This window comes from Microtus ochrogaster, chromosome 7 (assembly GCF_000317375.1).
Source record: "Microtus ochrogaster isolate Prairie Vole_2 chromosome 7, MicOch1.0, whole genome shotgun sequence".
Taxonomy (NCBI): domain Eukaryota; kingdom Metazoa; phylum Chordata; class Mammalia; order Rodentia; family Cricetidae; genus Microtus; species Microtus ochrogaster.
The window spans coordinates 45,390,343-45,404,122 of record NC_022014.1 but is presented as its reverse complement, the minus strand read 5'-3'; the positions used below and the strand labels follow the sequence as shown (position 1 = coordinate 45,404,122).

At 39.8% G+C, this 13,780-nt stretch overlaps 1 protein-coding gene across 2 annotated transcripts in view; it reads left to right on the top strand.

The window, feature by feature from the left end:
* Aff4 (AF4/FMR2 family member 4) overlaps positions 1–13,780 on the top strand; it is an 86,046-nt gene that overhangs the window by 55,050 nt on the left and 17,216 nt on the right. For both annotated transcript variants that reach the window (XM_013347199.2, XM_005350097.3), the window contains 6 exons: positions 2,443–2,497; positions 4,677–4,714; positions 5,248–5,410; positions 6,026–6,943; positions 10,779–10,867; positions 11,733–11,973. In XM_013347199.2, coding sequence (XP_013202653.1) covers positions 2,443–2,497; positions 4,677–4,714; positions 5,248–5,410; positions 6,026–6,943; positions 10,779–10,867; positions 11,733–11,973 — 1,504 coding nt within the window. The remainder of the gene's footprint in view (positions 1–2,442; positions 2,498–4,676; positions 4,715–5,247; positions 5,411–6,025; positions 6,944–10,778; positions 10,868–11,732; positions 11,974–13,780) is intronic.

Here is a 13,780-nt window from a genome sequence, read left to right as displayed (position 1 = left end):
GTTTGATACTGTCTCGAAAAAAAAAAAAAAAAAAAAAGTTCCGGTGTTTGTCTCAGGCAGGGCTACATGGCTTCTCTCTGACTCCACCCTTCTTTCTCCCAGCATTCAGTTTGGTTTTCCCTGCCTACCTAAACTCTGCCCTGCCTTAGGTCCAAAACAGTTTCTTTATTCATTAATGGTAATACAGCATACAGAGGGGACTCCCACTTCAGCCTAACTCTTATATATTAATTTAACCCATCTCTGTTAATCTGTGTATTGCCATTTGGCTGTGGTTACTGGATAAAGTTCCGTCCAGTGTCTGTCTCTGGTGGGGCTACATGTCTTCTCTTGACTCCTCTGCCTTCTTTTTCCCAGTATTCATTTTAGTTTTCCCTGTAGCTCTACTCTGTCCCATCAGGCCAATTAAGTTTTTATTCATTAAGCAATAAAAGCAACATATATACAGAAGAACTTTCTACATCACCTGATTGTCCTTGAACTCACTCTATAGACCTGACCAGCCTCAAACTCAAAGAGATCTACCTGTCTCTGCCTCCTGAGTGCTGGATTAAAGGTGTGCGCCACCACTGAATGTTTAATTTAAAAAAAATGTGTTAAAAGATAGAATTCTTCTTAATAAATCTTCCATTTAGCCACCAAATGCAACATAGTTTATTTTATCTTTAAGTTTTCATATTTTTATTATATTTTGTAGGTAGAATCAGAAATATGTATCATAGTAGAGGTTGGTGTATTACATGATAATAAATTACGTCTAGAGAGTGAGTACTCGAACTCCTGAGATCACAGGTTAACTCAGTGATTACAACAAAGTTCCAAAGAAATAGCCATTAGGTTGCTTCCTGTGCCACAGCGACAGACCACAGCGCTAACCTCAACCGAATAACCTCTTCATGTAACAAAAGGAGGACTAGGAAGGAAATACATGAATAAAAACAACTTCCATGCCCTGCTGAGAAACTTACTATATCCCTGTCATCACATTTTTATGCTCCAAACTAATAGTGCCTGTCTGCTACATATGGGCATACCACTTTGGTTGCTGAGGAAACAAAAACATGCTGCACCTAGAGCAGCATTGTAAAGGCTTTGACATACTCACATATGTAAACAGGTTCTTTGAGCTGCCATTATTAAATCATAAGGGCTGAGAGAATTCAGAGCAAATACATTTTCTTTACTGGAAATTGGTCTTTTAGCTATGTTAAACCCTTGTTCAAAAGAAAACTTTTTAAAAATTTCGTTTACTGAACTAATTTTAAAACACTTCTCATATGATCATCTGGTTACTTATTTCCAGATGATTTGTGTGTTATGTGTATTTTGAATTTGTGGTCAGATTTAGACATGCAGATTAGGCTTTGAGGGGAGAGTGCAATAGTTGCTGCTGTGAGAAGACCTCTTTCTGCTGACTGGAGACTCGAACCCTTTAAACAGGAGGGTAATGAAGAAGTAAGTATTTCTAGGTGCAGAGCTCTCAAACTTTACGTGAATTTTTCTTTTATGTAAAAAAAGCAACAAAATACAGAATGTTTTGTGTTACTCAGATTTTAAATCTAATAATTTTGAACTTAAAGAAAACTTAAACCTTTGATTTTACTTTCAAAACAAGTTGTAGAAATTGTCAGCTTATCGTATTTATATATTTTTAATTCAGCTTGAGTTTCAGTGAAGGAAGATTTGCAACTTGGATTTAAAAATTCATACACATTCATTTCTTACTCAAAATTCTTCTGCTGATGTCGCTTGTCTTCATAGCAAGGCAGTTATGAACCAGAACTTTGACTAGGGAAATTGTGTTAAGGTTTTCAGTTATCTGATCCAGAAGTACTCAGTTCTTTCTCTTCATGGACCATGGAGACAAAAAAGGGATTGCTTGATGCTTCAATTTTATCTTGCTTCTCTTTTGGAGTCATTATCTAGTAGACCAAAGCTTTATTAATTGTTTTAGTATACATGCAGGTGTACAATTAGAGACATGTTTGTTGTAACAGGAGTATATGTGAGAGTTTATCTAGAAAACAAAATTGAATGTTTTACTTACGGGATTAGAAGTTTTGTTCTTGTCATGACCACTGCTCTCTTTGCATAACACTAAATTTTCCTTTCTTTAATTTTTATTTTTGTTTTATGAGACATGGTTGTTCTATGTAGCCCTGGCTGCCCTGAAATTCGATCTGTTGGCCAGGCTGGCCTCAAACTCAGAGATTCACCTGCCTTTGCTTCCCTAGTGCTGGGATTAAAGGCATGCACCACCACCACTGCCCAGTTTAAATGCTTTTACTAGAATGTGAACGAATGCAAACAGGAGAGAGAGTGTGTATGTATATGTGTTTCAATTTTTGGCTAACATAATGATTATTTTTAGAATTGTTGTTAAGTTCTTAGTACTCTGGCTGCTGTGATTAATTAATGCTCCTTTCTGCCTTTTCCCTCTAGTATGTTAAAAGATGACTTAAAACTAAGCAGCAGTGAAGACAGTGATGGGGAACAGGTGTGTCTGCTATGCAATCTGTCAGTCCTTTATATGACTCTTTCACTGTGTCTTAGCTCAATATCAATACCTTTTCCTGTAAGCTCTCTTACACTGGATTATTGTAGTCTTTTCTGAAATGTCTTTAAGCTTCTTTTTTGTTGTTGTTTTTTGTTTTTAGATTGATTTTTTTTCTTAACATACATACATTTAATTTGTTTGTTTCTTATTCATTTAATTTGGTTTTTCAAGACAGGGTTTCTCTTTTACCTTTCAAGCCTATCCTGGAACTCACCAAGCTGGCCTCGAACTCACAGATATCTTTCTCTGCCTCCAGTGCTGGATTAAAGGTGTGTGCCACCACTGCCCGGCATTTTTGCTTAACATTTATTGTGGACCAGAACATAATTTTGAAGCAGGAGATTATTTATAAGAAATATTTATGAAAGTTTTAAAAATGTTTATTTTTTTATATGTATGGATCTTCTAGAACTGGATTTTTTTCTTTCTTTCTTTTTTATTACTTAAAAAAAATGCCAAGCCAAATTCCCACTCCCTCCTCTCCTCCCAGTCCCCTTCCTCTCACTCCACAGACTCTTCCCCCCACCCCTCCAACCCTAAGGGAGTGCCATGAACCCTGCCCTGTGGAAAGTCCAAGGCCCTCCCTACTACATCTAGGTTGAGCAAGGTTTACATCCAAAGAGAATAGGATCCCATGTAGCCGGTATATGCAGTAGAGACACATCCTAGTGTCACTATCAGTGGCCTAGTGTCACTATCAGTGGCCCCTCAGTCTGCCCCATCTGTCAACCCCCTTCAGAGGGGCTTGGTTGTTCCCATGCTTGCTCACTCCCATTCCAGTTGGAGTTGGTGAGCTCCCAATGGCTCAAGCAAACTGTCTCAGTTGATGACCCCCTCATGGTCTTGAATTCCTTGCTCATACTCTCACTCCTTCCACTCTTCAAATGGTGCTGGCATAACTGGATATCAACATGTAGAAGAATGAAAATGGATCCATATCTGTCACCATGCACAAAACTCAAGTCCAAATGTATTAAAGACCTCAATATAAATCCGATCACACTGAACCTGATAGAGGAGAAAATGGGAAGTAGTAACCTTCAATACATGGGCACAGGAGACCACTTCCTAAATAAACCCCAGTAGCACAGACAATAAGAGCATCAATAAATAAATGGGACCTCCTGAAACTGAGAAGCTTCTGTAAAGCAAAGGACACTGTCAATAAGACAAAAAGGCAGCCTACTGAATGGGAAAAAAAATCTTCACCAACCCACATCAGACAAAGGACTGATCTCCAAAATTTATAAAGAACTCAAGAAATTAGACATTAAAATTCTAAATAACCCAATTAAAAAGTGGTGTACTGAACTAAACAGAGAATTCTCAACAGAATTTCAAATGGCCAAAAGATACTGAAGGACATGTTCTTCTTCCTTAGCTATCATGGAAATGCAAATCAAAACAACTTTGAGATACCATCTTTTTTTATATACATCTTTTTTTATTGATATTTATCGAGTTCTACCTGGAATTGGAATTACAGATGGTCGTGAACACCATGTATGTACTGGATCCTCTGCAAGAACAGTCAGTGCTCTTACTGATAAGCCATCTCCAACCCCAAACTTTTTTAAGTCTTATTCTTTTTTTTTTTGTTGTTGTTTGGTAGTAGTAGTACTCCTGGGGTTTGAGCTAGGCAAGTACTATTAAAAAAAAAGATTATTTATTATGTATGCTGTGTTCTGCCTTCAGGCCAGAAGAGGGCACCAGGTCTCATTACAGATGGCTGTGAGCCACCATATGGTTGCTGGGAATTGAACTCAGGACCTCTGGAAGAGCAGTCAGTGCTCTTACCCTCTGAGCCACCTCTCCAGCCCAAGTACTACTTGTTTATATAAAAACAGGATCCTGGTTTGTTCTTGTTTGTGGTGTTTTGGTTATTGGTTTTATTTTGAGGCAATGTTTCACCAAGTGGCCCAGGCTAGCCTCAATCTCATGATCCTGCTGCTTCCACCTTCTGAGTGCTGTGGTGTTCTGTTTTTGTTTTGTTTTGTTTTTTTAAATCACTGTATTAAGTAAATATTGATGCTTGTGTTAGAGAAGCCATTTTTTGTTGTTTTTGTTCAGGAATTCATATTATTAGTCATTTCACAGATTTCTTATGCTTTACTTTTAGGACTGTGATAAGACAATGCCAAGGAGTACACCAGGAAGGTAGGGAATGAAATCATTTTATTCTGTGGTTGTCTTGTTTTGATAGCTGAGACTAGATTGATTTAAAATCGTGGGGTATCAAAAGTGGTCTTATAAATAATGCCAAATGTGATGGTGGTTGTATAGTTCTATTAATTAAAATTCATTAAATTATGTACTCAGACTAGGTGAATTTTAAGGTATGTTAAAAGTGAGTATTATTAGGTGAGTGATGCGTTAGAAACTTTTGGGAGATGTCTATTCATTTGTAATGAAGTTTTGTGTTCCTTTAAATGTAATAGCATATGCACACATCGTAACCAAGATTTGGGTGGGTTTTGTTTTTAAAAGAAACTTTTGCCAGGCAGTGTGGCGCACGCCTTTATTCCCAGTACTCGGGAGGCAGAGGCAGGCAGATCTCTGTGAGTTCAAGACTAGCCTGGTCTACAAAAGCTAGTTCCAGGACAGGCTCCAAAACCACAGAGAAACCCTGTCTCGAAAAACCAAAAAAAAAAAAAAAAAAACTTTTGTCATTTCTATTTTATTTCCTTCAGTAACTCTGAACCATCACATCATAATAGTGAGGGAGCAGATCACTCCAGGGATGACTCAAGCAGCCACAGTGGATCTGAAAGCAGCTCTGGCTCTGACTCGGAGAGTGAAAGTAGCTCCAGTGACAGTGAGGCAAATGAGCCCTCACAGAATGCATCTCCTGAGGTGAGGGGGACTGCTCCCATAGCCCTCAAGTTCTTTCATGATATCCATTCAGCCCATCACTGCATATTTTGATCAAAGGCAGTTGAACCATGTATCTTATAGAAAACCTAAACCATTTTTGTTTCCTTATTATTTTAAAAGCTTTTTTAAAAATTAGGATTTAATCCTTACTTTTGCATCTTAGTAGGGAATTTATATTATTGTAATTACTGAGAACGAACTGTATCTCATGTTGTCTAATTGCACTGTAGATTGGACAGTGCAGCTGAAAGTCTCCTGGTACTGACATCATCTTTACTCTCTAGAATGAAGTCATTTGCAATAGTACCTTTCAAATTGAACTCCTAACTGGAATATCGGTTATTTAAAGGCCATTTATCATATGCTGTTCATGGTGTCTCTACCTGTAATCACTCAGGAGGCCAAGTGATTAGAGCTAATAGTATTTTACCTGTGCTTTAATCCTGGCAGAAACTTGACAAACAAATACTTGTTAACTTAAGCATTATTCTTTTTCCTCTTACTTGACTTTATAAAGAGGGGGAGAACTGGAGTATTGGGAGGAAAAAAAACCCTACATTTATGTTATTTCTCTGTTTGTTTTTTTTTTTTCAGCCTGAACCACCACCAACAAACAAATGGCAACTTGATAATTGGTTGAACAAAGTGAACCCACATAAAGTATCCCCAGCTTCTTCTGTAGACAGTAACATCCCATCGTCTCAAGCCTACAAAAAAGAAGGTCGAGAACAGGGTGCTGGGAATAACTACACTGATCCTGGAGGGCCGAAAGAAACAAGCTCTGCTACTCCAGGACGAGACTCTAAAACTATCCAAAAGGGATCAGAAAGTGGGCGTGGGAGGCAAAAGTCTCCTGCACAGAGTGACAACACCACACAGAGGAGAACTGTAGGCAAAAAACAACCCAAAAAAACTGAGAAGTCAGCTGCTGAAGAGCCCCGTGGAGGCCTGAAGATAGAAAGTGAAACCCCTGTAGACATGGCTACCAGCATGCCCTCCAGCAGGCACAAAGCAGCTACCAAAGGCTCAAGAAAACCCAACATCAAAAAGGAGTCAAAATCTTCCCCTCGACCTATAGCAGAAAAAAAGAAATACAAGTCATCAAGCAAATCCTCCCAGAAATCTCGGGAAATCATAGAAACAGATACCTCGTCCTCAGATTCAGATGAAAGTGAGAGCCCCCCTCCTTCCTCCCAGACTCCTAAGTACCCCGAAAGCAATAGGACTCCTGTCAAGCCCTCCTCCGTGGAGGAAGAAGATAGCTTTTTTCGGCAACGAATGTTCTCTCCTATGGAAGAGAAGGAGCTTCTTTCCCCACTCAGTGAGCCCGACGACAGGTATCCACTCATTGTGAAGATCGACCTGAATCTCTTGACTAGAATACCGGGAAAGCCTTACAAAGAAACAGAGCCACCCAAGGGGGACAAGAAAAATGTGCCAGAAAAACATGTGAGAGAGGTGCAGAAGCAAACCTCAGAAAAGGCTTCCAACAAAGGCAAGAGGAAACACAAGGTTTGTAAGGGGCTATGGTTCTTATGGGGGGTTTCTTTGTTGTTGTTGTTTTAGAAATAATTTTGTTTCAGCTTTCCACGTACTTAAACATCTTAATATTAAAACACTAGTTATTTTTTTAATAGTTTTTATTTATGTTTGTGAGTATATGCTCTGTGTGTGTCTGTCTGTCTTGTGTCTGTTTCTGTGTTTGTATGTAGACTCATGCCTGTGTATGTTTCTTTGGAAGCTGGTGGAGGGTGTCAAATTCACTGGAGCCAGTTACAGCTAGTTGGGAGCTACATGACTGGTTACTGGTTATTGGTCCTGCTGGAAGAAGAGCAAGTGCCCTAAACTGCTGAGCCATCACTCTATCCTCAAGTACTTGCTATTTTGCTTTACATACATAGTCACTGTTGCTGGTTTTGTTTTGGTTTGGTTTGGTTATTTTGAGACAGGATTTCTCTATGTAACTGTCCTGACTGTCCTGAAACTATCTCTTATAGCTCAGGCTGGCCTTGAACTCACTGAGATCTGCTGCCTCTGCCTCCTGAGTGCTGAAATTAAAGACATGCGCCACCACCGTCCAGCCACTGTTGCTTTAAATTATAGTTTGTATCTATATGTGGTGTGTGCACATACCACAGTGCATATCTGGAAGCCAGAGAACAGCTGTGGGAGTCAGTTTCTTTCTTCCTATCATGTAGATCCTGGGTCTTGAACTCAGGTTGTCATACTTCACCTGCAGAGATAACTTGCCAGCCCTATTTGTTCATTTTTAGATACCAGTATCTGAAATGCTATGGAAATATAGTTTGTGGATTATGAGCTGTAAGGGAAAATGCAATTGAGTGCAAGGCCTTCTGAGACATAAAGTAAAATGCTCTGTCTTCTTAAGTAAAGCAAGATGATTTTTCACATAGTCAAGATCTGGAGTAGGTGGCGCATGCCTTTAATCCCAGCACTCAGGAAGCAAAGGCAGGTGGATCTCTGGGAGTTCAAGGCCAGCCTGGTCTACCAGAGCTAGTTCCAGGACAGGCTCTAAAACCACAGCGAAACATTGTCTTGAAAAAAGCAAAACAAAAACAAACAAACAAAACAAACAAACAAACAAAAAACCCCAAGATCTGTAGTGGAAATGTAATGTTGTTGGGCCCTAAAGCCCCACCAAGGAGGAGGTCACCCCAAGAGACACTCTCAGCGCGGTTGATGCAGTAGCAAGAGGAATTTTTATTTTGCAGCCACGGCAGAGGTCCCTCAGCCTCAAGAGGAGAAGGACCCCTGCTTTGTCTATTACAGGCTCTTTTAAAAGAAAAAAAACACAGAATCAAGGAGGGGGTAGTACAGAATCAAAAGGGAGAGTCCAGAAGTCATTTGTCAACTATTTTGACTAGTCCATTTAACAGTCAGCTAACTTTAATTGATCAAACAAGGAGGAACACTTGCAGGTAATCTGCAGGTCATCTCACCCCAGTTCCAGAGTCTGGGTCTATTGAAGAAAGACTACAAAGGGGATGGAAAGTACTCAAAGCTACCGTGCACGTGTGGTTGGTTACCAGGGTCCCTTGGTTCTCAGGAAGGGGGGTGCAGTACTGGTAAGGTGCCCCAAAGTCTTTCAATGTATGTATCCTTTCCTGTCGTACATTCAGGTCAAGCCATACTTTATTACTAGCCTAATGTAAGCAAAACTGACTCATTATTTTGTGACATACACATCCTTGAGAATTTCACCCATCCACTATACACCCATGTGCCTAGGTTTTTTTCCATTAACACAGGTCAGTACTCAGAACATTCCCTGTGGTGCAGTGGTAGAACTCTTGCTGAGCATGTGTGAAGTCCTGAATAAGCTCCAACATGGGAAGGAAGTTTGTTGGCACATAACCTAGTCTCATCCCTATAAACTTTTAAGATAATTTAAAGACAAAGCTTAGTATATAAGGTCAGCTTTATGTAGAGCCTGTGTATACACCATATTATGCCTGGTGTCCAAGGAGGTCAAAAGAGGGTGTTAGATCCCCTGGAACTTGAATTAGAGATGATTGTGAGCTACCATATAGGTACTTAGAATCCAGGTCCTCTACAAAAGCAGCCAGTGACTTTTAACCACTCAGATACCTTTTCAGCCATTCCCCAAGAATTAGGATTATTTAAATGTTATCTTGGTGAAGTGTCAGGGCAGTTCCATGAGTTTATGCTGATAATACTGGGAGAAGACCCTGTCACTGGTAAGCAGTCGGTAGGTGACTTTTTCTCATGGCTTCATTTATCTGAATTTACCCTTGGTGGCAAGCAGACTTCTATTACAGTACGGGTGGACTATTTGTTTACATTCCTGTTGCTTTACTACATTCACTTATGGAAGTAACATCAATAGTAGTTAGACTTTCCACTAGTGATTCTGCCAAGACATTTTTCAGAGATGATGAGGCGAAGCTGTTAGTAAGTAGCAGTACGTTCATGTGCTGATGAAATTGTAGAGTTGGAACTTCCACACAGTGCTAGTAAAATTGTGAGATGCAGCTACTTTTGGAACATAGTTGGCAGTTTCTCGAAAAAGCTGAATTTACAGTTACCTTTTAATCCACCATCTATAGGTCCAGGTATATATATATATATATTGGTTTTTCAAGACAGGGTATCTGTGTAGCTTTGGAGGCTGTCCTGGTACTAGCTCTTGTAGATCAGGCTGGCCTGGAACTCACAGAGATCCGCCTGCCTCTGCCTCCCGAGTGCTGAGATTAAAGGCGTGCGCCACCCCCCTATTCTCCCACTCCCCTACCCCCGCTTAGCCCAGGTATATATCTAAGAAAGTAATGGAGCTGGGCGGTGGTGGTGCATACCTTTAATCCCAGCACTCGAGAGGCAGAGGCAGGCAGAGCTCTGTGAGTTCGAGGACAGCCTGGTCTACAAAGTGAGTTCCAGGATAGCTAGACTGTTACACAGAGAAACCCTGTCTCAAAAAACCTATTATTGTAGTGCCATTAGTCAAAAAATGGCTATTAACTGATGAATAAATAAAATATGTTATAGCTATATAATGGAATACTGTTCATTAAAAGAGTATATTTAAGCTAGGTGGTGGTGGTGCATGTCTTTAATCCTAGCACTCAAGAGGAAGAGGCAGGCAGGCAGATCTCTGTGAGTTCAGGGGCAGCCTGGTCTACAAGAGCTAGTTCCCGAACAGGCTCCAAAACTACAGAGAAACCCAGTCTCGAAAAAAAAAACAAACAAACAAAAAAAAAGAGTATATTTAAAAAGGAGCCAGGTAGCAAAGATCCCATTATATGATTCCTCTCATGTGATGTCTAGAAAGACCATGTGTGCAGATTAAAGATTATCATGGCCTTGGAGAAGAAGTTGTGAACTGACTGCTGACCTGAGTGCCTTTGAAGGATGATAAAAATGTTCTAAAATCTGGCTGGAGAGATGGCTCAGAGGTTAAGAGCACTGACTGCTCTTTCAGAGGTCCTGAGTTCAATTCCCGGCAACCACATGGCTCACAACTGTCTATAATGAGATCTGGCGCCCTCTTCTGTCATACGGGCAAACAAACACTATGTACATAATAAATACAGAAAAATCTTTTAAAAAAAAATTCTAAAATCGATTGTGATGATAGCTGTACAATTCTGATTAACTAAATACCTTAGAATTATGTGCTTTTAAAGGGTGGATTTATGATTTGTGAGTTACATCTTGATTATATTTCTGTGAATCTGTCTGACCCTAGAATTATTACATAAAAGAGATAGCCATCTAAGACTTTAGGGAAATCTGGTATAGTGTTTAGGCTGTGTATGATAAGACACACTTATCATGCTTAAGACCTACTACTGTTTCTCTTTTTGTCTAGAATGATGATGATAACCGAGCCAGTGAGAGCAAAAAACCCAAAACGGAGGACAAGAACCCATCAGGCCACAAGCCATCCAGCAACAGAGAGTATGTCCCCAAATCATGTTGCATACCAGTATTGGCCATTTGTTGTTGGGTATTTTTTTTACATACTTCAGAGTATTTCTTTTAATGACCAAATGTTATCTACATTTATGCACATGCAGAAGTAGTAAGTTAAGAGCTTTGCTTTTAGCTAATAGAAATGGGAAGTATTTACTCTCTTCTTTTTTTTTAGTGAGATAAGAATATATCCCAGTTAGGTTACTATTGCTGTAACCTAAAAGCAGCTTGGGGAGGGAAGAGTTTACTTGGCTTATGTTTTCTCATCACTTCAACTGCTCATCACTTAAGGAAGTTAGGACAGGTACTCAAACAGGACAGGAACCTGGAGGCAGGAGCTGATGCTGGGACAAACAGGATAGGAGACCATAGAGGGGTGCTGCTAACTGGCTTACTTGCTTTCCATGGCTTGATCTGGCTGCTTTATTATAGAACCCATGACCACTAGCCCAGGCATCATCCTCAATGGGCTGGGTCCTCCCATATTGACCACTAATTAAGAAAATGTTCTATAGGCTTGCCTACAAGTCCAGACTTATTTTCTCAGTTAAGGTTCCCATCTCTTAAATGATTCTTGCCTGTGTCAAGTTGCCATAAAACTAGTCAGCACAGAATATTTATTGTGTGGGGTTGTTCAGGCACTGGGCATTATTGTAGAAAAGAGAAAACAAGTCAATGGGGGCAGGTGGAGGAAGAAACAAGATGACTACTTTATGGAATACACTCTTTTTGTTTTGCAATCATATGGAAAATGTCTTTGCAAATTTGCCTTAAAAGCTAGTGAAAAAGTGGAAAATTCTTCACTCCTATATCACTCTGCAGAAATGAGGACATTTATTTTGTTTGGCAGGTCATCTAAGCAGAGTAGTACAAAAGAAAAGGACTTGCTGCCTTCACCTGCTGGGCCTGTTCCTTCAAAAGATTCAAAACCAGAGCATGGCTCTCGGAAGAGGACTGTCAGTCAGTCTTCTTCCTTAAAATCCAGCAGCACCAACAACAAGGATAATAGTGGCAGCAGCAAGAATAGCTCCTCCACTTCAAAGCAAAAGAAGACTGAAGGGAAGGTTTCCAGCAGCTCCAAAGAGACCAAGGTATGGTGGTGGGGCTTGAGCCTTTGAAAATCACCCTGCCATGCCTTCCTCCGGGTTGTAAACATCATCTATTAAGGCTGCAGGCCTGTTTTGTTTTTTAAAATGAGTGACTGTGTGTGTATGGACAACTTTTAAGAATTAGTTCTCACTTTTCATCTTGTTGAGGCGGGATCTCTCAAATTTCTGGGCAGTTTCCCTCTATAGGAATAGTAGTAGGGCGGTGGTGGCGCACACCTTTAATCCCAGCACTTGGGAGGCAGAGGCAGGCGGATCTCTGTGAGTTCGAGACCAGCCTGGTCTACAAGAGCTAGTTCCAGGACAGGCTCCAAAACCACAGAAAAAGCGAAAAAAAAAAAAAAAAAAAAGAGCAGGGAATAGTAGAGTTGTAAATTATGCCACCACATGTGGCTATTTATTTGTTTATTGAGGTCTCACTATGTAGTTTTCCTTGGCTAGCCTGGAACTCAAAGGGATCCACTTGCTTCTGCCTTTTGAATGCTGGGACTAAAAATGTGTGCTACTACACCTGGCTTCAAATGGTAATCCTTAACATAGCAGTGATATAGTTGAATAACCTTGGTGTTTATAGATGGAGATTTGGGTCCAAAAAGGCTTTTCAAGGCTGGGCTTTAGTAGACCTCAATATGTTTATGATATTATTTTTTTTTCCCTTAAGACCAGATCTCACTATGTAGCATAACTTGGATGTGTAAAAAACCTGGTCCACCTGTCACAATCTCCCAAATGACCAGGTGATTCATCTGCTTTCCAAATTGTCCCAGTCAGGAACAAGTTCATGACATTACAATATTAGAGTGAAAATTAAGAAGATTAAATTTTTTAAGAATATAATGTACTGGAATTTTGTTAATTGAGTAAACAAAAATTTGGAAATCAATATTCTAGACTGCTATAGGCTGTTATGACTATTAAATGTGTTAATTAAAGATTTTAAATTAAGCCAGACGTGATGGAGCACACTTTTAATCCCAGTACTAGGAAAGCTTCTCCAATCGGGTGATATCTGTGAGTTCAAGGACAGCCTGGTCTACAGAGCAAGTTCCAGGACAGGCTCAAAAAACAAACAACAACAAAAATATTTATGTTTAAGGCCTGGAGTGATGACTCGGTGGTTAAGAGCACTACCTCTTCTTTCAGAGGACCTGGGTTCAATTTCCAGCATCCACATGGCAGCTCACAATTGTCTATAACTCTAATTTCAGGGGATCTGACACCAATGCACATAAAATAAAATTAATTATTTAAATAAACCTTTAAAAAGCTTTTGAATAAGTTAAATTATGTACTTTTCAAGCTGTGTTGTACAAATGGATTTCTCTCTAAACAAATATCCTATTTCTTTACTAACTTGGGGATCTCACCCAGCATCCCAAGGGCACTGAGTGTTCTGTTGCCCTCCTTCACTGTTCTATTTTTACCTGCTTACTAACTCTTTCTCTGTTTTTCTTTTTTCTTTTTGGTTTTTCAAGACAGGGTTACTCTGTGTAGCTTTGGAGGCTGTCCTGGAACTAGCTCTTGTAGACCAAGCTGACCTTGAACTCCCAGAGATCTACCTGCCTCTGTCTCCCGAATGCTGGGATTAAAGCATACCTCACTACCACCTGGCTGAGATCTTCTTGCCTCAGCCTCCTAAATTCTGGGACTATAGGCAGGCATACTCTCACTTTACCATTGGTTTGTGTGTTTGGTTGTTTTCATTTTACTTTTTTTTTTTTTTTTTTTTTTTTTTGAGTTTTTCTTTATTGTGTTTCGATGTGTACTGGATTCCTACTCAGTACCAAGGCAT